The following is a 23604-nucleotide window of genomic DNA, read 5'->3' as shown; positions in this document are numbered from 1 at the left end:
GGAATATCTCCCCATAAAATAAAACATAGAAGTGTAAAAATGTTTCCGATGCAAGGTTGTTCGAATAAGACTTGCACTGACTGAAGCCGATCTCGTACAGGACAGCCCAAAACAACACACCACTATTTTTTTTATGAATAAATAGATTGCAATCCAACTCAGAAATATGAAATTACAGCGCCCTTCTAATATACTAATAGTCCCTTATAAACCGTATCTCGGGTGAACTGAACAATAAAAACCCCTTTTTTTTTACCACTTGAAAATAGAAAAGATAATAATTAGAGAGAGAGAATGCAATTCCATCCAAAAGCCAAACATCAATTTATTGTCACGTTAATCAAACGGTGGCCTCAAAATTGAAAAAGGGACATCGAACATGTTGGTTGACTTGAAAATTACATCAAATTGTCGGTCATGCTCTATACATATAAATATAACCCTCGAACTAGGCCACTGTTAGGGGTGTTCACGGGTTGGGTTGGGTCGGTTTATTGGATTTTTTTCAACCGATTTGACCTAGTCGGGTTACTTGAGATGGAAACCGAAACCGACCCACTGATAGGCCAAACCGAATCTGATCGGTTTGAGTCAGGTTGGGTCGGTTTCGGTCAGTTTCGATTTTGCTCCTGTACAAAAGGACACCTAATTGAATTTTAATTGTAATTGCCTAATGAGTTGACTATTTAGTGTAAAAGATTATAGAAATTTAGAAACTATGATAGATTGCCTATTCTAATTGTAATTGCCTAATGGGCCTTCTAGTTCTAGTAAAAGACTAGGAACTACCGAACTAGTAGAAGACTAGTTCGGTTCTGGTCGGATTGATTTTGATTTATACACAAGAAAACCAAAACCGACCCGATATATCGATTTATATATTTTTCCAACCCGAAACCGACCGGTACTGATGAAAACCCGGCCAACTCGAGTTGGGTCGGTCTGGGTTGGTTGGTTTGGTCGGGTTGGGCATTCTTATGAAGAGCCCTAACCTCTGCTTTTGAGCTTTTGGCCAATTTTGAAAAAAAAAAATCAAATTTGAGAGAGAGACTTGAAGTAGGGGTGTAAAACTACAAGTAAATCAACCAAAAAATTCGCTATGAGATTTGAGCTTTTCTCTCTCTTTTCTTCACAGATGATTCGAACTTTTCTCCACTTCCCCAATGTCCCCATAATCGTCAAATGGGCATTTAATACTCATGGGCCGATGGGCCCCCAAGCAGAAGTTAAATGGGCGTTTAATACTCATGGGAGCTTTTCTCCACCTCCCCATAATCACTTGTACAACACAACACTTCCAACTCCCTGTTCTCTACTCTAACAATCCCTTTTATTTTATTTTATTTTTTTATTTTTGTTTTATCCTTTCCTTTTTCTTTTCCTTCTTAAACAGAAAGAAAAAAGATATCAGACGGCTAGGGTTCAATATAGCGAGTTGATTGAGGTTGAGGTTCCACAATGCCAACTCGTATGTAAAGGATTAAGAAGGCGGCAACCTAACCATGGTTAATTGACTAACTGGGGTAGGGGTATGGTCTCAAATTTCAACCTTCTCAACTCTCGAACCTCCTTTTAATTAATATGATATGTTTATATACCAACAAAGAAAGTGAGTTCTGGTTTGGTTTGGTTTCTCTCTCTCTCTCTCCTCCTTGTTCTACGCTAGGCTAGGCTACACTTGATTTCCTCAATTCCCTCGCATTTGCCGCTGGACAAAATCCGCAGAGTAACTCATGTTTCAGGCCGAAATCCGGCCATCCCTCACTGGAAAAAGTGGAGCAGATGGAAATCAATACGCTGAAAAGAGAGCCCAAGAGCAGGTAATCGTCGCCGTTAGAGCTGAGAAGGATATCTCCAAGACTGCATTGGCCTGGGCACTGTCCCACGTTGTTCGTCCCGGAGACTGCATCACTTTGCTAGCTATCCTTTCATCCGAGAAAAGCAAGGGTAAGCAATTCACTGTTTAGTTTCTTTGATCATCGTACCGGTTTAATCTCTCTCAGCTCAAACACAGTCATCCACAGACGCAATTCCTCCTTCTGTCTCTCTGGAATGTGATATAAAATTTGTTAATTACGAGAGCACTCTGTTAATACAGGTCGGAAATTATGGAGTTTTCCGATATTCACCGGAGATTGTGGGAGCCGTCACCGGGAGAGGTCTCCCGACTGGAGATGTCAGATCTCGGAATCCTGTTCGAAGATGGTGCTCCAGTTTCACGACCAAGACCAGGTAACGACTTAACATCGGTTAAAATTACCAAACTGTCCGGCATCATTTTTTTTTTTTAACTTGACATCTTTAACCTTTTTGACCAAAATTATTATAGCCATTATATGACAAAATTTGACATCAAAACAATGATTGTCCGTGGAGACTAACGACACTTGAATACTTGATAATTGAAGTGTCAGAATCTGTCAGATCGATATCCGACGCCGGGATCTGACGGGCAATGAGTTTGACACCACAGAAGCCAGAGGGCAATTTAATTTTGCTTCGGGACCATGTAAATGTAGCCTAGGTCATTAGAAAACGCGGAAACCTCTCTAATAGCATTGCTTACTTGTTTAGACATAAATTGAGCGAGTGGGAGTGGGACTGAGTTAGTGGGTGTAACGTCTTCGAGACACCGACTAACGAACACTGGCCCATCCATTAACTGTCCATGAAAGAAGTAGGCCCAATTAGCATCCTCTAGTGGGTACCCGCCCATTCAGATTTGAGACAACCCTAGTTGTCACTTCTGTTATTGAAGTCACTTGCCAAGCAGCAACTTGCAAACTTAGGCTGCTTTGAAAGTCATGTAAATAAGTGTGAATGCAAATATATAGAGTGTAAAATAATTCACATAAATTATAAAATTAGGTTAATTTTGCACTGATAAATTATTCTTCTTATTAAATAGATTTTTAGCTGTAATGGATGTAAACATGAATTCTAATGAAACATATACTTATTTTTTTAATCAAATGTTCACTTGAATACAAATTTATTTCTTTTTTATTGATATATTTTTACAACTTATCATCAATGTAAATATGCATTAATCTGTCATTTGTCAATACATAAATGTAATATCGTCAAATACAAGCAAAAATGAACCAGAATACAAATTTACCCTGAACCAAGATTTACATTCCATTAGTATCTTTTTCAAATGCAGCCTTAATAATGGAAACAGCAGCTTGCTGCATAATAACAGTAAAATTCCCATCTCTCTCTCTCGTTTTTTTGAGTAGTGGATGTAAATGGTGATGATGTCAGCAGGTTGGTGTGAAGATTAAGGTGGTGTCAGGTTCATCTGGTGGCGTGGTGGCTGCAGAATCAAAGAAAGCTGGAGCCAACTGGGTTATTCTAGACAAGTAAGGATTAACCAGTGATCACATAAGATAGACTTCAATTTGGATTTTGTTTAATTAGTTTTTTATTAGTTCTCTGTTTCTGATTAACGTTGTTTAATTCATAACTGTGATTGGTTGAAAAGGGGCTAAAAACATATAACCAACCAATCCTCTCTGGTGCTTCCTACCAAATCTAAAACGTTGACCTGCGCACATGGATGGTATTTGAATAATCAAAATTTCTATTAAACGATGTTCTGTGGGTTTGGTCCCGCACCTCTCTCTCCCTGTTTGGAGGGGCCCAAGTGAGAGAAAGGATTATCTGAATTTGATAGCCCTTTTATTTACTTCACACCAACCTAACTATAAATGTAAGTGAGAGATTGATTGACTGCGAGCCACGTTCTCCCTGTTTGGAGGAGCCCAATCCACCGTAAAAGCGGCTGGAATAAAATTAAAATATTACATATTATGACAAGTAATTAGGGTTGCAAATGTATCCGAGGATCCTATTTGATCAAATATGGATCATTCTACATTGGGTTTTGGATTGGATTCCGATCCCCTTTTCTAATCCAAAAAGACCTGATCCGATGTGTTATATATTTATAAATATAAATATATATGTTATTTATTTATTTATAAATATATTTTTATAAATTATTATATTATTTTTTTATTATATATATATGAAGAAAAAATTAAAAAATAATTGTATTTTTATTTTTATTTTTATTTTTATTTTTTTAATAATTTATTAAATTTAAAGAAAATAAATCGTATTGAATCAGATTCGAAGATTCAAAAATCCACCTTACTGATAGGATTCAAATCCTATCGAATCTTTTGATCGGATTCGAATCCAATGGGATCCGTTTGCATCCCTACAAGTGATAGGTAGTTCCCCAAACTTTTATTTGCAACATATAGAACCACTCTTAATTTCGTTCATGGTGTTGATGGTAAATGTAAAATTACTAAAATATCCATTCAAAGTTTGATGGGTGGGAGAAGAAAATATTAAAATAACAGAAATAGGCATATTAAACTAAAGCATGTTATGATCCGTTGTATTTTTAGTCTTTTTTTGCAATATTTAGTGTTTTTTTGTATTTTCTTGTTTTTTTTTCTATATTTTGATCTATAATTCTGTTGTATTTTCTCTCTTTGCCTTCATTTTTTTTGTTGTATTTACTTATATTTATCTGGAATTTCCTGTTTTTCTTTTATTTTCTATTCTTTATATATGATTTATCCATAAATATTTACATGAGATATTCCAATGAGGTTTAACCTTGCCATTTTTTAGGGGAAAAAATAATTTGTTTTCCGCCCATTCTACATAGAAACTATGTAGGAGCTTCACTGCAACTATATCTCATTATCTCATTGGATTGCCCTATGTTGCCGCAGACAACTGAAACAGGAAGAGAAACATTGCATGGAGGAGCTTCACTGCAACGTTGTGGTAATGAAACGTTCCCAACCTAAAGTCCTTAGGCTCAAATTGGAAAGCTCGAATGAAGTCCAACCCCCTTTCCCTTCCTACCCAACGCCAGAATCTGACGATGAGAAGTCGCTAGATAACAGGCTAAAGCATTCAACTCCTGTCAGCAGTCCTGAAGATCAAAAGACTTCCTTCACAAGAACCTCCACCACCACCACCACCACCACTGGAGCAACTTCTGTATCGAGTTCTTATACGGCCACTTCTCCTTTCTTGGTCTGTGAGCAAAACCCACTCTTTGAGGGAGTCAACAAGAGGAAGCTTCGACCTCTGAGAGAGAGAGTATACTCGGACGACCCATTTACCGTGTTTGAGTCGGACGGCCAAGATCCCGTTACTCTCTCTACTAATTCATCAGCGTCGTCACTGGCTCGTAACCAGAAGACTGTCTATTGGATTCCTGAAAACCACGCTGTTGATAGAGAGAGCTCAATTATCAGAAACTACAAGAATACCCACAACACCACCAAATCCCAGCCTTCTCGTACTCTGCTTGAAAAGTTTGCCCAATTTGATAGGGAGACAAGGTTCAAACAACTCGAGCTTAGCCAAAGCTACGAAAGAGATTATATTGTCAACTCCGACCTAAGAGATGCAGTGTCCTTGGGCAGAACAACTTCAACGCCTCCTCCTCTATGTTCAATATGTCAGCACAAGGGACCTATTTTCGGGAGACCGCCTGTGTGGTTCGACTACAGAGAGCTTGAAGAAGCTACAGATGGGTTTTCAGACATGAATTTCTTGTCAGAAGGTAGGTTCAGTTCGGTCCATAGAGGGGTGTTGAGAGACGGCCAAATGGTCGCGGTGAAGCAGCTGAAAGTGTCTGGGTTGCAAGGAGATGCCGACTTCTGTCGGGAGGTGGAGGTATTGAGTTGTGCACAGCATAGGAACGTTGTGATGCTAATTGGGTTCTGCGTTGAGAAAGGGAGGAGGATTTTGGTGTACGAGTACGTGTGCAACGGCTCTCTGGACTTCCACTTACACGGTAAAGCTCGTCTTTCCTGATTTCTCTCACTTCGGTGGTCTGGTCGGGTACTTGTAGGTAGGTCTGGCATCATCACGTACGTGGTGCCAGCAGCATTCCGATTTCTCGACTTCTAAATGCGTAAATTAAATTCATGCAGAAAATGAGAGCACCAGTTTAGACTGGCACTCGCGACTCAAGATAGCTATCGGAGCGGCGAGGGGGTTGCGCTACCTTCACGAAGACTGCAGGGTGGGGTGCATCGTTCACAGAGACATGCGCCCTAGCAACATCCTCCTAACCCATGACTTCGAGCCGCTGGTATTTTGACTAATTTCATTCTTTCTCCCCTTTCTTTTCTCAGGCATCTTTTGGGTGTTTGGTTGCATGAAAAAATCTATTCAGATTTAATTAGAGATATTTGATCCTTATTTTAACCGCAATCCGCAAACTTCACCTAGTGCTGCAAATGGATCAGACCGGATGGAATATATTATACATGGGGAACCGATTCTGATTCGTTTATATTTTGGATTCGTACCTAATTCTTATCGGATTTGGATCTAATTAAGACTGTTTTTTTATCTATCAGAAAAAGGTGTTAATTCAGACACTAGGATAGTAGGACATAATTATAAGTTTATAACAGCAAGCAGTGCTTTTGCGATTGGAAACTTGTACATTCTATTGTTTGACCGTTTTGATTTATTAGGTTGGAGATTTTGGACTGGCCAGGTGGCAACCGTCATGGGATATTGGTACTGACACATGCGTCATTGGAACTCTAGGGTATATAATTCTTGTTACTTTAATCCTGAAGTAGTCCCGTCTCTGCAAGACTGCAACACTAGTCCCAGGAGAAATGTTACATCCTTTTTAACATGCTCTGCAATCACTGTTACTCTGTTATGGAAACCCTAATAAACTGTTAGGGACTATCCTAAGAAATAGTATACATTTGCAGCAGCAGCAGCAGCAGTATGTATGTTTTTTTATTCTTTTTTGGTAACAGTGACAATAGTACTAATATGAGAAACGTCATCTCCAGGTATCTTGCACCAGAATACACGGATGGTGCAAAAATTACAGAGAAAGCTGATGTATACGCATTCGGTATGGTATTACTGGAGCTCATTACAGGACGAAGAACAATTGACTTGGCTCGTCACAATGCACATAAATTGCTACCAGAGTTGTCCCTCTCCATGTTGGCACTAGAACAAAGCCATGCCTTGACAATTAATCATCAATTTTTGGATCCACGCTTGGACCATGACCAACTCCATAATTATACGCACCAGCTCCAGGCAATGGCTCAGGCTGCTTCCTTGTGTCTTTGCCGAGACCCAGAATCCAGACCCCCCATGTCAAAGGTACACTTTCCATTATTTCTCTCAAAGAATGTTTAATTTCATTCCTCTTCTATATAAATATAATGCCTTCTTTGTGGGTGTCTTAATCCAATAACATGACCCATTTTGTTTGTTGATTGATTAGATCCTTAGAATTCTAGAGGGAGATGCAATCATCCCGCTGGGTTCCGAGCTTGACATGGTCGGTAGTAGAAGTGCGCGTATGCATGGTCCAATATCACACCCACTAACCGAATCATGGAGAGGTCATTCCCGTACTCTTTCCCATTAAAAAATGCGCTTAATGTTGAGAGAAAAGTGGGCATACTGAATCCAATTGAAGCTGGCTGTACATACAGCACTTTATTCTTTTTGAGTTATCAGTGCCAAATTGCATACTTCAAGAGATACATACTAAACGAGTTGGAATTGGGGGGGCTCGAGGAGCTCGAGGAGCTGATACTGAGGCCTTGAAGAGTAGCCGGGGCAGATCGGCTTCCTTTTCTAAATGTACTATATACATATTATTTTTTAATCTTCCTAAACAGTACTCGTGCTGAAACATGTAAAGTGGTAAATGATATAGGAACATGGAGACGACTAAAATAATAAACAGTAATAGTAATAATGAAAAGTACTATACTACTATTCATGAAAACAAGAGAGGTTGAGCACTGCACAGAATTCCTCCCATACATGGTGGAAAACAAAAAACAAACAAAAACTTGGATGTCGGACAGTTTGTGGTGTCCACAGTGCTCTCCCCGCGTTAAACATTAATTGTCAACAAATATTTTTATTGGTATCGCATCATGAACTCATGATCAAAATGGTTCTCTGTATTCAAAACCGGATGACTATTCAATGCATTGAATTTCTGCATCATCAAAACATGTAGCAGCTTGTAAAATGCTACAAGAGAATCATCTAACAAATGTGATGGTTAAGCGAGTTTCTAAAGTAATTTTATGGCATAGGAGATTAGATATCCCACTCCCAGGTAGAAAGTGCTAAACCGTCTATAGAGTGGAGATTAGAGACTAGAGCTAAGGATGGATGAGATCACACTGCTTCACCCAACATCCTAAATTCCGTTGGTTACAATTGCTCACGTAATTCAACTTTACACAAAATAAATATATATATACACTCGTATATGATGAAAGGACCCATTTACAAGCCAATTCCATATTAGACTTTAGACATCAGGAAGAGAAGGAACTCGCCTCGGTGCTGTAATACGACAGCTCGTTTATACTTAGGTTTTCTCTCCCTTCATCCCACTTCAGAATCTCCCTTGCATATCTGAGAGATCCATCAACAGTACCAGACTCCAAACCCTTTCCAAGAGAAACATACAATTTTCGTCCAGTGAGAGAGGCAAAGAGTCTCTTGAACTTCACTGCTATGTAGTAAAAGGCCAGCTGAGCCAGTGAAGGATTATTATTATTGATACTGTTACTTCTGGTGTTGCTATTAGAATGATGGTAGCTTCTCACCGGATGGAAGTCATGGAACCACTCACAAGAGGTCAGTGGGACCTGCTCGATCTTCTCCTCAAGCAGATCGAATTTGTTGAGTATCAGAAGGAATTCCATCTGCTCAAAAGTTGGATGAGTAACAATAATCTCAAAGAGTTTCCTGCTCGCCAACATCTTGTTCATCAACACCCCATTCCCATCATCACAGAATTGATCATAGTCACTCAGGGCAACACAAAAGATGACAAGTCTAACATCTTCAAACATCTCCAGCCACTTGCAGTTTTCTCCAAGGCCTCTTGCAGGTACCCTTATTAGCTGGTACCTGCAAACGAATCAAATATTGAAAAAGATCACAACAACATGCATAGAGATTATTGGGTGAAACTAATTCTACTATAATCCCATTCAGCCCTTAAACCAAGCGAATGGAAAATGCAGGGGTAGGGAGATGGATCACAATTGGAGGATCTCAGCCAACGACAGTTCCATAGACATCACTGAACCATTCATCATTAATGGTTGATAAAAAATACTCTCTTAGGTGTCCAGAATAATCAGGATCGGTGAGAGAATCCAATGGTAAGTTTTTTTGCCAAGGCAATATCCTAGATTAGACCAATAAAGGACTAGATTTTTTATCAGCAACACCAATGAAAATTTCATTCACTGATAGAAAAAGGTGGTTGTCTATTAACTCTGCTTTATCAGCCCATAAAGGACTAGATTTCTCTATACAGACAGGCACAACAATTAATTCTAAGAACCACGGTTACCCACCTTAGCAAGGAATCATGCTGATCAGCAGTGTCAATGGACTCAGAATGGCCTGAATGGGGGAATGAAAAATCCATGCAAGCAAGTCCATTCGATGAAGTGATTCCCTCAGCATATAGAATGTCCTCATCAGAGGGCTCATAATCCATTCTCGATATCTCAACAACCTGCAAAGAAGTATAAACTTAGAAATGTAATGAACTTAAAAGGAATGATAGCTCCAACTTACAGTCTACAACTGATCTCTAGAAACCCTTGTTAACAATTCAAAAGGCTTCTAGTGGTTCAACTGTCATAAAATGTAGAGATAAATCTTGTAAGACTCGGCCCAGACAACCAGAATGCTCATTGGTCACTGTGTCATGGATTTACTGGTTAACCGAGGCAGTTAGCCCATTCAAACCATGAATCCATTTAACACGGACCAAAAAAGGCCAGTAGGTAACTGGTTCAACCATCTGGTCTGGTCCAAGTCTTACAACACTGGTAGAGATTTGCCCCTCTGATGACTGGGAGACTGTCTGGCTACCTCTTCTGATTTTTATCAAATGCTTTGTTAGCATTACCGATTGTCTTTACCCCTTTGCTAAAGCATAAATCAGTCATTTAATAACAAGTAAATCAGCAAACATAATTACCCTATAAAATCATTGGTTTCTAACAATTTTAAGCAATATTTTGCATATCAAATATAATAGAAGCTCAAGTTTCAGTTTGAAAGGTTAAATGGTTGTACATGGTAAATTAGTTGGATCAAGTGGTCAAGGCTCTGCAAGCCCAAGAGGGAGGGGGGCTAGTTTTTAGGGATGCAAGATGTTTCAACCTAATAAATGCTAGCAAAACATAAACCCTTTATTCTTTATGGGCTAGAGTTCTAAAAGCCAAATACTTTTATAATGGTCATTTCTTTTCTGCCCCCAACCCCAAAGTAGCATCATGGGGATGGAGAAGCATAAATCATGGGAGGGATATATTACAAAAAAGGTGGCTGTTGGAAAATTGGGTCTCAAGGTCAATATTTGGAGGGATCCATGGTTGCCTGCCTTTCCCTATGCAAGGACTGAGTTAGAAACCTAAATATTGCATTATTGAGAGGATGGCTGAGCTGAAGCTCCCAGGTCAGTAAGATGGGATTCATTCATATGTTGAATAGAAAGAGTGAGCAAAATTTGATAAAAAAACAGAAAAAAAAATCTACATCCCAGCTTCCGATCAGATGGATCCAATTAGTTGGTTTGACAAGAAAGAATGACTTGTTTACAGTAAGGTTAGCCCATCACTAGGCAAAGCAAATTCAGGACAGAGGAAATGGTGATTTAGTACCATCAGTTTTGGCATATGACAGAGGGTTCTACATAACTATTAGGCGGTGAATAGGAACTTAATGGCAGCAAGCAGATGCCTTATTGTCCTTTATGCTCTGAAGTTGATGAGACCATTGAGCCATGCTGTTATGGACGCCTTCCTTGGGAAGACGTACCGTCGCCACCGGCAGCAACAGGCCCCGGGCCCACCGCCAGCAGCAGCAAGGATTCAGTGATGCTCATCCTACCCAGTTCGGCAACAGCAGCCTTATCTAGATTAGATTAGCTCATTTTGCTTGTTCTTATCTTATTGTTCTCATCTCTTATCTTATCTTGTTAATAGCTTATCAGATTATGATTAGCTTAGCTTATCTTATCTTGTTAGTAGCTTATCAAATTAGGATTAGCTTAGCTTATCCTTAGCAAGATAGAACTGGAAGTCTCCCTATTCAGCAAGGAAACTCCCCTTGATTAGGACTCTTGTAATCTCCTATTTAAGGAGACCCCATTATTGAATGAGATATCAAATTATTTAGTCAAAAGTGAGTTAGGAAAGTTGGTGATCTCTTGGACAAATCACCAAGGGCGCCAAGATAAGTTCATCACGAGCAGGAAGGAACAAGGGAAAACAGGAGGTTTTCCCCGTGGACCGACCCATGACGAGATCCTATTCCCGGGCCCTCAACAACTTGGTATCGGAGCAAGGCGTCATGGGAGATCTGGAGCAACTACCTTCCAGGGTCCACGACCTCGAGCACCAACTCGTGGAGACCAACTCCGAAGTTTGTGAGATCAAAGGTGAAGTGCGAGAACTGCGGCAACTAATGAAGATGTTTCTTTCCAGCAGGGAAAGGAACTCTGACGGAGGGACAGTAGCTAACAACCGCCAGCCAGATCTGTCGGAGTCTTCCGACGAACAGCAATTCGTCAGCCATGGAGCAGCCATCGTCCCCAAGTACAACAGGCTGGAGTTCCCATCGTACAATGGCAACGGAGACCCCCTAGGCTAGCTGTATCGCTGCGAGCAGTTCTTCCGGAATCAACGGACAAATGACCAGGACAAGGTAAGCCTAGCCGCCTTTCGTTTAACAGAAGAAGCACAGCTTTGGTTTTATCGGTTAGAGCAAGAAGAACCCGGGCTCAGTTGGCCCCAGTTTAAATCCTATTGCCTTCTTCGGTTCGGACCCCCATTGACCAGCAACCCACTGGGCGAGCTAATTAACCTTAAACAGACCGGAACAGTTGCTGAATACCAGCGACAGTTCCAAACCCTCCTCGCGAGGGCATCCTCCATGCGACCAAACCAGCAAGTAGATATGTTCACAGCAGGGTTAGTAGAACCCCTGCGAGTGGATGTCGAGATGCAGAATCCCCCAAATTTGGTCACAGCCATGAACTTAGCCCACACATTTGAGCACAAGCTGCAGCTCAGCCACGGAATTTTTGATGTGGGTCGTCCACCAAACTCGTGGGTGCCCCCAAGACCAGCAGCAACGACCCCCTCTTCTGCTACCAGCCGGGAAATGAAGCCTTCCATGACCACCACCTCCAGAGCAGTGACAAGTACAGGTAGTAACATGGTCACTCCTCCCATCAAGCGCTTGACCAAGGCAGAAATGGCAGAGCGCCGAGCGAGAGGTCAATGTTTCAACTGTGATGACCTCTACTCGGCAGGGCATAGATGCAAGAGACTTTTTTACCTTCTCATAGATGAGCAAGAGGAGGAGAAAGGGGAACCCGTCACATTCGAACCAGAGATCTCTCTCCATGCGATCACCGGTATTAAAACCTCTCAGACCATGCAGTTACAGGCACAGATCGCAGGTCAGCCGGTGCGCATTCTCGTCGATTCAAGGAGCACACACAACTTCATAAGTGAACATGCAGCCCTGCAGTTAAAACTACCAATGGAACTTCGGCCGCGACTACAAGTAGCCATCGCAGATGGTGAAAAAGCTCACAGTCCAGGGATTTGTAAGGACGTTCCAGTACAGGTCAATTCTAAACTAATTCTTGTTGATTTATTTGTACTCTCATTGGATGGGTTCGATATTGTTCTCGGGGTCAAGTGGTTAATTACCCTAGGCCCGATTTTGTGGGGCTTCAGCGCACTCACCATGACCTTCCACCTGAATGGTGAGCAAGTTTCATGGCACGGTTGCAAGGTTAAAAAAAAGACACAGCAGGTTCATGCACTCCAGACTGAACCAGCAACCATAGAAAAACTTCTCGCCGAGTTTTCAGATCTGTTCCAGGAACCAAAGGGCCTTCCCCCTTCCCGAGCTTGCGACCATCGTATTCCTTTGGTGGCGGGTTCAGCACCAGTCGTTGTCAGGCCTTATCGCTACCCTCACTTGCAGAAGGATGAGATAGAAAAACAATGTACAGCGATGCTGAACCAAGGGATCATACGCAAAAGTCACTCCCCCTTCTCTTCGCCGGTTCTGTTGGTGGCGAAGCAAGATGGAACATGAAGGTTCTGTGTTGACTATAGAGAACTCAATGACCGGACGATCAAAGATAAGTTCCCCATTCCCGTTGTGGACGAACTGCTGGACGAGCTGCATGGTGCCCAGTATTTCTCTAAGCTGGACCTCAGGTCCGGATATTTCCAAGTTCGCATGGCTCCCGGTGACATGAAGAAGACTGCTTTTCACACCCACCATGGCCACTTCGAATTTTTAGTCATGCCATTCGGACTCTCCGATGCACCATCTACATTTCAGGCACTAATGAACGAGGTATTCCAGCCCCATTTGTGCAAATTTGTTTTAGTTTTCTTTGATGATATCCTCGTCTACAACAAATCATGGGTAGAGCATGTCCACCATCTGAGGACCACTTTCGTACTCCTACGCCAACACAGCTTATTCCTGAAACGGTCCAAGTGCTCCTTCGGGGAACGACAGGTTCTTTACCTCGGCCACATCATCCATGGGCAGGGTGTCACAGTTGATAGTTCCAAGATTCAGGCTATAACAGAATGGCCCAAACCTCAATCTGCCAAGGCCTTATGCAGGTTCCTCGGTTTAACGAGTTACTACCGCAAATTTGTACAGAACTATGGAGTGTTGGCAGCCCCGTTAACCAACCTGTTGAAGAGAAACTCCTTCCGGTGGGACGACACAACTGATGAAGCTTTTCTATCACTGCGAAATGCACTGTCTTCAACCCCTATCCTACAATTACCTAATTTCGCCCTCGAATTTACAGTCGAGTGCGATGCTTCCAAAGTGGGTATCGGGGCCGTACTACAGCAACGAGGGCACCCGATCGCTTTCTTCAGCCGCAGATTGGCCGACCGGCATCTAAAGCTTCCAGCCTATGAGCGCGAACTAATCGGCCTTGCCCGAGCCATCCAGCACTGGAGGTCGTATTTGTGGGGGCGGTCGTTCATCGTCAAAACTGATCATTATAGCCTCAAATACCTATTAGAGCAATGTCTCACAACTTCCCCTCAGCAGCATTGGGTTAGCAAACTGCTCAGGATTGACTTCCAGGTGGAATATAAGGCAGGATCCTCTAATCGCGCAGCTGATGCCCTGTCTAGGCGAGAAGAAGACGCGATGGTTCTATGTAGCATTTCCCAACCTCGGATCTCTCTGTTTGACAACATTAAGAAGGCAGCACCACAGTCCCCGGAATGGTCGCTCTTACTGCAAAAGATCCAGACCGGCACGGCCTACCCCGATTGGTCACTTCACGACGGGTTGGTACTGTATAAGGGACGAGTCCATCTTCCAGTAGACTGCCCGTTAATTCCCATCATCATCACCAGCATCCATAACTCCACCCATGAGGACATTCAAAAAACACTACACCGCGTCCAGACTGATTTCCATTGGTGAGGTATGAAGACTTCTATTCGAGATTTTGTCCAGAATTGCTCCACATGCCAACAGCACAAATGGGAAAACCTACACCCGACAGGCCTCCTTCAGCCCCTTTCCATCCCATCGCAGATCTGGGCCAACATCTCCATGGACTTCATTGAGGGACTTCCCAAAGTAGGGGGCAAATCAGTTCTCTTTGTGGTAGTCGACTGCTTCTCTAAATACGCACACTTCATTCCTCTATCACACCCGTATAGTGCCACTTCGATTGCCCTCGCCTTCTTTACACATATCTTTCGCTTACATGGGTTGTCGGAATCCATCGTCAGCGATAGAGACCCGGTCTTCACTAGTGCCTTCTGGAAAGAATTATTTTGACTACACGACACCACCCTGGCCTAGTCATCAGCTTACTGGCCACAAACCGACAGTCAGACGGAAGTGTTTAACCGCACTATCGAGATGTATCTCCACTGTTTCGTAGGCGATCAACCCCGACGGTGGTTGGAATGGCTTCCTTGGGCCGAGTACTGCTACAACACAGCCTACCATTCCTCCCTTGGCATGACCCCCTTCCGCGTGTTTACGGCAGGGATCCTCCCCACTTGATGTCCTACGAGCCCGGATCTACTCGCTTGGACGCAGTCGATCTCTCCTTACAGGACCGCGACGCCCTCCTCGCCGACGTCCGCATTCGCTTACGGCAGACCCAGCTCCGCATGAAGCTCCACTATGATAAGCACCACCGGGAACTATCGTTCGATCCAGGACAATTTGTTTGGTTGAAGCTCCAGCCCTACCGGCAGCGCTCCCTGCGCCACAAGGCCGCCCCAAAGCTGGCCCCTAAGTTCTATGGGCCCTACAAGGTTCTGCGACGGATTGGCAGTGTGGCCTACCAACTGGAATTGCCAGAGACTAGTCGAAACTGGTCCCCCAGCCTAAAACTGTCACCCGCTCTCATTTCAATCGTGGAATCCTTGAAGTCTTTGTGGAATGGTGTGATCGACCACCAACAAAAGCCACATGGATCCCATTGGCAAAGTTCCAAGCCACATATCCAGCTTTCGAGCTTGAGGACAAGCTCGTAGTCCAGGAGGGGAGTAATGTTATGGACGCCTTCCTCGGGAAGACGTACCGTCGCCGCCGGCAGCAACAGGCCCCGGGCCCACCGCCAGCAGCAGCAAGGATTCAGTGATGCTCATCCTACCCAGTTCGGCAACAGCAGCCTTATCTAGATTAGATTAGCTCATTTTGCTTGTTCTTATCTTATTGTTCTTATCTCTTATCTTATCTTGTTAATAGCTTATCAGATTATGATTAGCTTAGCTTATCTTATCTTGTTAGTAGCTTATCAGATTAGGATTAGCTTAGTTTATCCTTAGCAAGATAGAACTGGAAGTCTCCCTATTCAGCGAGGAAACTCCCCTTGATTAGGACTCTTGTAATCTCCTATTTAAGGAGACCCCATTATTGAATGAGATATCAAATTATTCAGTCAAGAGTGAGTTAGGAGAGTTGGTGATCTCTTGGACAAATCACCAAGGGCACCAAGATAGGTTCATCACGAGCAGGAAGGAACAAGGGAAAACAGGAGGTTTTCCCCGTGGACCGACCCGTGACGAGATCCTATTCCCGGGCCCTCAACACATGCATTGCTGTACTGTAGCTCCAGTAGACCTATTTGATTCAGATCTGCTTATGGTTTTCATTGCTTGGACAACTCAATGTCATCTGTTAAGCAATGGCTGTTACCTTGGCTTCAAGAGTGGAATCTTAGTAAATCTGATATGATGTATAGTTTTTGTTATAACATGGGACATGTGCTGTAACAGAAAATAAAAATAGTATAATTTTTATGGGTAATCTCTCACCCCCACATGATGTAATTTACCAATGTTAATAGGGCATGGCAAGAGAAGGAGGCAATAGCTTTGCACAGCCTCCACCAAAGTCTTGAAGATCAATCTCAAGGAGTCCACTCTTTTTAGGCGAATCATATATGAATGTTTTGACACAATCCAGGTTCATACAACTTTTGTGCAGGAAAATCAAATTGAGCATGGTGTGGTGGCAACAAACTCCAAGGGTACCCTTTTTGGATGGGCAAGCATGATTAGATGTAGCAGGGTTACCTGTTTTCTCTGAAGCATATGACATTTTCATGGGCATCAAGTTAGCAAAGAATATTGGTTGTAGGAAAGTGTGTATCCAGTGTTCGATGTTGATCAGTTTTCCGGCTTGTTTAAAGATTTGTTCATGTTTCCAAATGGGGATGGTGGTGGTTTGGTTTGATTAATGAAATTTCCTTTTTATCAAAAAAAATACTTCGGTAATAAATAAAAAGCATTTTGGCATATCATTTATTATCCAAAGTTTAACAGATTCAGACTGGTTTTCAAAACATTAGTTGCAACTTGCATTCAGATCCGTTCTTGTTATCTTTCCACACTGAACAGGAACATTTGAGTCACAAACAAGATCCTTCAGAATACCACAATTTAATTTCTATGTTAGCCATGAAATTTGTCTTAGTTATGATATTTATTTTCCCCTCTAAGGCTCTAAGTAGTTCAGGAAAACACTAAGACAGCACAACAAACCTTGTATAAGGGGTCACCTATGGGTGTAAAAGGTTGGGTTCATTTGAGGGCCAGCCCAAGGCCAATCTAACCTCAGCTTTAACATGTAGCCCACCCAAGATGCTATTTCCTCGAACCAAACACAACTCAGGTTGAATCTGTTTAGGTCAGATTTCAATTGAGATACAGTGTCATAAGTTCTTTTTTTTTTTTTGATCAGCAAGAAAAAGGTTAATTATATTAATATATGAAAAACAAGTTACAGTAGAATGGGTATCCAGTCACCTAAAATTACAGAATCCTGAAAAAACAAAGCCCAAGAACTTAATTATAATAAAGCTCAAAACTGCTGCTGGCTATAGACCCCCTGCTTAGCTAAAGTGTTGGCCATCCCGTTTGTAGTCCTTGTCCAGGTAACAGGGGCGTTCACGTCACTTGTCAGGCTTTCTATTTCCCTTAAAACATGTCTATAAATCCAAGCTACATAACACCTAGAAGTGATCCAAGATACAACTAGTTTTGAATCCCCTTCAACTTTCAAGTTTTTGAAGTTTGATTTCTTAGCAAATTTTAGGCCTTGTAACAGTGCCATCAGTTCATCCTTTGGTGAATCCCCTAACTTTATAGGTCCTGAATACATAGCCATCACTTTGCTTAAGGAATCCCCAAGCACACTACCAATACCTGCCATTCCTAGGTTTCCCATAGAGCTCCCATCAAAGTTTAACTTTATTTTATCACTTGCTAGGGGCTTCAATTCCACCATCTTTCTTTCCTTTTCTTTGGAGGAGTGTGCCACTTCATTCCACGCCCTTACTATATCAGTCACTGTAAAGCGTTGGAAGAGATCAAGAATTTTTATCTGGTTTGCAACTTTATTTTTATAATTTCCACAATTTCTTCCTTTGGCCTGTGCTTCTCATTGAAAATTCTTGCATTCCTTTCCTCCCAAATAGACTACATCAGTACTGCATAGGGTAATAGGATAGTTCCCTAGGCACCATAACCATATTTCTTTAACAATTATTCATGATTTTCATAAGAAAAGTATAAATTTCATATTAAAGTATAGAAAATCAACATATTCATGAGAACAAAAAGGAAGAAGGAAAATAAAATTCAAAAAATATAGGGGCTGAGTCCTTATTTTTGTTATAGAAAAGAAGAAAATAAAAAGTATTGGTAGTAGTAGTAGTAGTAGTAGAAGAAGAAGAAGAAGAAGAAGAAGAAGAAGAAGAAGTAGAAGAAGAATATATGGAAGAGGAAAATGTGCTGATTAGATAAAATTTTTAGTTCTTCCTTACTTGTTGGTTCAGGTTTTGAAGTCTTTGAGGGTTCAATGCAGCATTTAGCAATGTTTGTGTTGATTAAACCCTAATAAATAAGCAAATAATAAAAAAAAAATCAGTATATAAACACCACAAACTGATTATTTTAGTTTAATAATGTCTATTTTATAATTATAATCTCAAAAAATAATGAATAAAAAAGTATTTTATAGTAGGAAGTAGAAAACAGTTAGGCGATTAGGCGAGGCGAGCCTCAAAGGGCGCCTTGTCGCCTAGGTGTCGCCATGACAACTATGTTTTTAAAGATGCAGTTTTTCAGCTTCTGTACAAAGGTCTCAGCACTCTACTACAAATCAATGTGATACTATTATATTTAGCCTTGATTCCAGTTCGTTTCAAGTGAAGATCATTAGAATTTAAATCATATTTGAAAAATAAAAACATCAACATGCCAAAGGGCAATGGGAATCCCAAAACCCCATGTCTCTATTGGGAATTCTTACCCTGTTATGAGCAGTATTAACAAGAAATAGGATAATAAGCATAACCAATCCAAATTGTATGCATCTAAAACCAGCAAAAGAAAAAAGCATGAACTTACACGTTCTAAGAAATAACTAGCAACAACAGGTAGCATTTGTAGTTCAGTTCTCCGCTTGTATGTTGCTTGAATTGCTGCATCCTTCCACAGTTCCTCAACCAATGGAGCATATTCTCGAGTGGCAGCTGGGAAAATGGCTTCCAAATTACCAGACACCATAACTTTGAGAATCCAGTCTGAAAATGCTTTAAGCCTTGGACCAATGGAATAGATAGTTTTCTCATCATGTTCACTGGCATTTCCTATTGTTTAGCAGATTACACTTTTAAGGTTATTTTTTATTAGCAAGAGGTCAAATCAACAGGTTCATGCTAGACAAAGCTCTAAAATATATGCATAAAACCAAAGAGGAAAAATACTTCACACATCAACTAAAACGCCACCAAATCCAAAAGGTACCCCATTAAGAAAATTCTAATACATGTAGAATATGGAGCTCACGCCATCACACAGAGTTTTTACTTATGTAAGCATTACATCATGGGTGCTCGTTGTGACACAGAATCATTTACTTATATGGTATTTTTAAGCATAAAACCATGTAAACAACACATTCTTTTGGGTTGCATGGTTAAAAATACTAGTTCATTTTGACAACAGTGGGGTCCAGTTTTTTCAACTCCACCATGGGCCTTTTCAACTACCAGCTAAACATCATCAAAGTGAACCAGAATTTGACTTTCAAAATAATAGTCAATGTACAAGTAAAATAGTTGATGTGCACCATGCATACGTGTGGGATTCAAGAAATTGAATTCTTGAGTTTTATACTTCTTCCAGAAAGTTTCTTACAAAAATATTCAGCTAAAAAGTTAAACAGATGTTTACCAATGACCTGGTGGTGATGAACAATGATCATATACATCAATGTTCTTGACCACAAAAAAATCTCAAAAGAAAATGGAAAACCAAAGATTATATAAGCTAAGTGGAGGCAAATGTAACCGACTCATACCTAAGGCACTAGATTGCTCAACAGATTGATTTTTCTTCATTTCCGCCTGGCTTTCTTCCTCAAAACGCTCACGCCCCTCAAGCAGTATACCTAGATATTTATATACATTGCTCTGGATTATTAATTTGATATCCTGGCGCTCATCCTCTGAGAAGGAGACTGAGTTGTACAGAAACTTGGCCTGAAATAAGTAAGTAATAGCTCAAACCTCTAATTCCTTGAGCTTACCAAACTTCAAGACCATTTTTTTTCAACACAAAATGTACGACATGTCTATATTAACTTGAATAAAAACCTTTCACAGTTTCACTATTTATTAATTCATTACCACTGTACACCAAACCATTTCAGACATTTTTTTTTTTTTTAGGGTGGGGGGGGCTTGTCATAATGTCAAAACTCTGGCACAAAATTTGGGCAACTTCTGATAGGTAGGTCATATCCATCAGAAAATTGAACAGAGTATTGTTGGATGGAAGGAGTGAATTAATGCAAGTAGAAGAATCAAAAAAGAGCTAAGGGAAGACCAAGGAAAATTAGTCTTAAGTGGTAAAATTGATCTGAAGGTTTGTTATTCGACAGAAGCATGGATCTTGATAGAGCACAATAGAGTATTACTTGATTGAAGGACCCTTTCCACAGAGTATAAATCCAAAATACAGAGAAACAGGCCTGGCCAAAACTAAACATCCAAGTGAAGTAGTGCTTCAAAACTCTCCGACAGGCATGGCATCCTACCAACAACATTTTTAAAATGTAGGACAAGAAACTTTTGAAAATTTAATCATGGTCATAAGTAGATTACATTCAGCTACCCCAAAACAGTATATTACAATGAAAATTTCAACTGATATAAAGAGGCAGCCCTAGGAAATTTCTTTTAACATGGTTTTAAATCTACCAAGTGCTATCCTTAATAGATTGATTTCAGCATGAATGATCATGTTGTGGAGAAGTGTTTGTGTCATTTCGTGGTCATCTACAAGCTACTGCTCTTAAGAAAACATGTTTTATTCACCTCTTAGAGAATAGCAGAGAAGTTGTACACTTGGAAAAGAACAAGGCAATGTAAAAACCAGGTTTAAATAGGAGTTACCTGTTTAAATATGGTACTTGTCCCAGATCCACTATATCCAACTAAAAGAAGCTTTTGGAGTGTTCTCTGCTCGAGGTAATCAGGGGCAGGTCCATCAACCAGAGCCTTTTCTTCTCTACAAGGATTTGTAGCTTTAGAAGGAACAGGTAGTGACAAAACGGCACACACCAGTTTTGTTGCAGACTGAGAATATAAAACCAAAATGAATGATGGAAGCAGGGAAAAGGAATAAAGAAACACGTTAAACACGCACAAACAAATTCACGTGTAAATTGCACCTTGCCCCAGATATGCCCTTTTATGTTCTTCTGTCCCTCTTCCTGGTATGATCCATCTGCATCCACCCAGAAGTTTGGGTTTCCAGCACACTGGACCCCTGCCAGCTGCAAAATTAAACAGTACAATGCTTAGTTTTACCTTTTATTCAATAAAAATACCAAATATCAGCAAAACCTAATGTCTTTATCATGTCCAAGAAGACAACCTGAAGCATCCACAGCTCTGCTTTTGTAACCTCCCGGTTATTTATAGAAACCCGTGTGTTTCCATTGCTAGCATTTGGCATAATGGGCCCCCCGACATTCAGATTGGGGCTAATAATATTGCAAGGCTTTTTTCCCTCCTGCAATTTTAGTGAAAACATCAAACTGCATAACCATGCAAAGCCATCTAGAAAGCTAAAATATAATCATAGGAATTTCATGCTCACCTTTCCCCAAAGCCCTGATACTTTATCATACCAATATTTTCCTGGTTTTAGCTTCTTGGGTGGCTTTGGACAGCTCTGCAATAAAATCAACTCCTCTGGACAGAGCTGCTGCTGATTTACATATATAAGCTCTGCTTGTAGCTGATTCACTTCACATGACTTTTCAGCCTTCATTATCTGTTGAATTTCCAACTCATTAAGCAGCCATTTAAGCACTCGAGAGCATTTACCCAACCTCTCTCGCTTTGACTCATCAATTGGTAATCCGATGCAAGTGACACATTTCCTCCCTTCTGGCATTGACCCCATTGCTCTCAATATGCAGTTACTGCAATACTTTTTATTGCAAACAATGCATGTCTCCTTATCTGTGAACAGATTTCCTTTAGAACAGCGATAACATGCCCCTTTCTTTGGCCTTGTTTCAGGTCCTCTCTGTTCCTGGATGGCTTGGCCTTCAACAGGACTAAACTCCCCATGAATTGTGTCACTTGACTCAGCATCAAGGAAGGTTACAATTGATGTTCTTTTGGCATGGCAAGGGGGACCATTATTGAAATCTTCGTCCTTGCAAGAAGAAACCTCGGATGATAGAAAACGAGAGCTCTGCATTGACTCGGTGGAGCCCCAATCTGGTTGATCTATATCATTTAAAAAATCTAAACTCTCTTTGCAATCATTTGAAGCCCGCTGGGCACCGGAGCTTCCCGATAATTCATGTGACTCAATGCGGCTACTAAAACACTCTAGTGTCCTTGAGATTCCTATTCCACCTGATAACTGCTGGGAACCTTCATGCTCATTAGATAAATGCAATGCGCCAGAACCACCATCAACCACGACAGATAATTCACAGGACTGGTCATGGCCATTCGAGAATGCTAATGTGCCTGAGCTACTAAATTCACCCGATAATCCACAATCAGGACCGTCTCTATCTCTCTGGTGAAAGGCGATCACGGATGTGGGAGAAACAATCTTGTCAAAACCTAGGGTTAGTTCTTTGGAGTTCTTGCTAGAAGGATCTGGCGCAATGAGTGGCTGGGCAATCGGCAAGGAGAGCTTATCGGAGAGAGAGGTAGGAGGAACCACAGTAGCGGTCGGGATCCGTTTGATGTCAATCGGCACTGCTCGAGGGAGATCGTAAGTGACGGGAGGACCGTGGTACTCCATGGCAAACGAATATTCGACCTCATCTTGACTGTGGGGGATCGAAGCCCCGACGGGCAACATGCTAGTAAGGAGACTCTTCATATCTTCGTCTTACTCCAGTTGAATTTTACTGAGAAACACACGCCCTAAGTCCCAAAATCTTATAAGAGAAAAAAAATCATTGGAGATGGCTAAAGCTTTCGTTTTACAGCTCAAACCCGCATGGAAGAAGAGGAGGAGCATCCATGAGAGTTTTCCCTCTGAAGCTCCTCCATTATCTTGCTTGTGTACAAAGAAACTCAAATGCCAACCTAACCTTACAGAGGAAGCTAGCTAGATCCTCCCCTCATGTGATCAACTGAATATTCTCCATGAAATGAACCAAAAACAAGATGGTACTAAAAATAAAAGAATAACAAAATCACAGAGTAAATGCAAAAACGGACTAGTCCTCTGATCCTCTCTAACGCCTTACCAGCTGAAGAATGAACAAACGGAGAAGAGAAAGGCGGGAGAGGAGAGGATGAAAGAGAGGCCGAGCCGGTCTTGAAAATCCTGGGCGGTATTCTGATTTCTGAGTCCGCGTAGGGAGGGAAATGGTTGGAAATTGGAAGGGGAATGAACAAAAGAGACATGAAGAGGGTTTTGGGATGTGGAGTAC

General features: G+C 41.3%; 2 protein-coding genes across 2 annotated transcripts; one reads left to right on the top strand and one right to left on the bottom strand.

Moving 5' to 3' along the window:
• The first annotated feature begins 1502 nt into the window (after positions 1-1502).
• On the top strand, positions 1503-7825 carry LOC148851045 (inactive protein kinase SELMODRAFT_444075-like). Its single transcript, XM_088944830.1, has 8 exons — positions 1503-1947; positions 2099-2232; positions 3271-3365; positions 4758-5836; positions 5976-6136; positions 6528-6604; positions 6864-7188; positions 7313-7825. The coding sequence occupies exons 1-8, from the start codon at positions 1734-1736 to the stop codon at positions 7457-7459; spliced, it is 2232 nt and encodes a 743-aa protein (XP_088800956.1). The 5' UTR covers positions 1503-1733; the 3' UTR covers positions 7460-7825.
• A 413-nt stretch (positions 7826-8238) lies between these two features.
• Positions 8239-23604, bottom strand: LOC148851044 (extra-large guanine nucleotide-binding protein 1-like). Its single transcript, XM_088944829.1, has 8 exons — positions 21792-23604; positions 21567-21704; positions 21361-21465; positions 21083-21265; positions 19987-20167; positions 19032-19273; positions 9429-9592; positions 8239-8973 (listed from the first exon to the last, which is right to left on the bottom strand). Exons 1-8 carry the CDS (start codon positions 23043-23045, stop codon positions 8373-8375), a joined length of 2868 nt encoding a protein of 955 aa, XP_088800955.1. The 5' UTR covers positions 23046-23604; the 3' UTR covers positions 8239-8372.

Source organism: Nelumbo lutea, chromosome 5 (assembly GCF_056320005.1).
Source record: "Nelumbo lutea isolate HS-2025 chromosome 5, American lotus-T2T, whole genome shotgun sequence".
Taxonomy (NCBI): domain Eukaryota; kingdom Viridiplantae; phylum Streptophyta; class Magnoliopsida; order Proteales; family Nelumbonaceae; genus Nelumbo; species Nelumbo lutea.
The sequence above is the reverse complement of the archived record's forward strand: the minus strand, read 5'-3'. Positions and strand labels throughout refer to the sequence as shown.

Coding starts and splice junctions, on each gene's coding strand:
- LOC148851045 (XM_088944830.1), top strand. CDS start 1,734: ATGTTTCAGGCCGAAATCCGGCCATCCCTCACTGGAAAAAGTGGAGCA. Junction 1,948..2,098: donor TTCATCCGAGAAAAGCAAGG/GTAAGCAATTCA, acceptor CTGTTAATACAG/GTCGGAAATTATGGAGTTTT. Junction 6,605..6,863: donor TGCGTCATTGGAACTCTAGG/GTATATAATTCT, acceptor CGTCATCTCCAG/GTATCTTGCACCAGAATACA.
- LOC148851044 (XM_088944829.1), bottom strand. CDS start 23,045: ATGAAGAGTCTCCTTACTAGCATGTTGCCCGTCGGGGCTTCGATCCCC. Junction 21,705..21,791: donor TATCAGGGCTTTGGGGAAAG/GTGAGCATGAAA, acceptor CTAAAATTGCAG/GAGGGAAAAAAGCCTTGCAA. Junction 8,974..9,428: donor CAGCATGATTCCTTGCTAAG/GTGGGTAACCGT, acceptor ATTCGTTTGCAG/GTACCAGCTAATAAGGGTAC.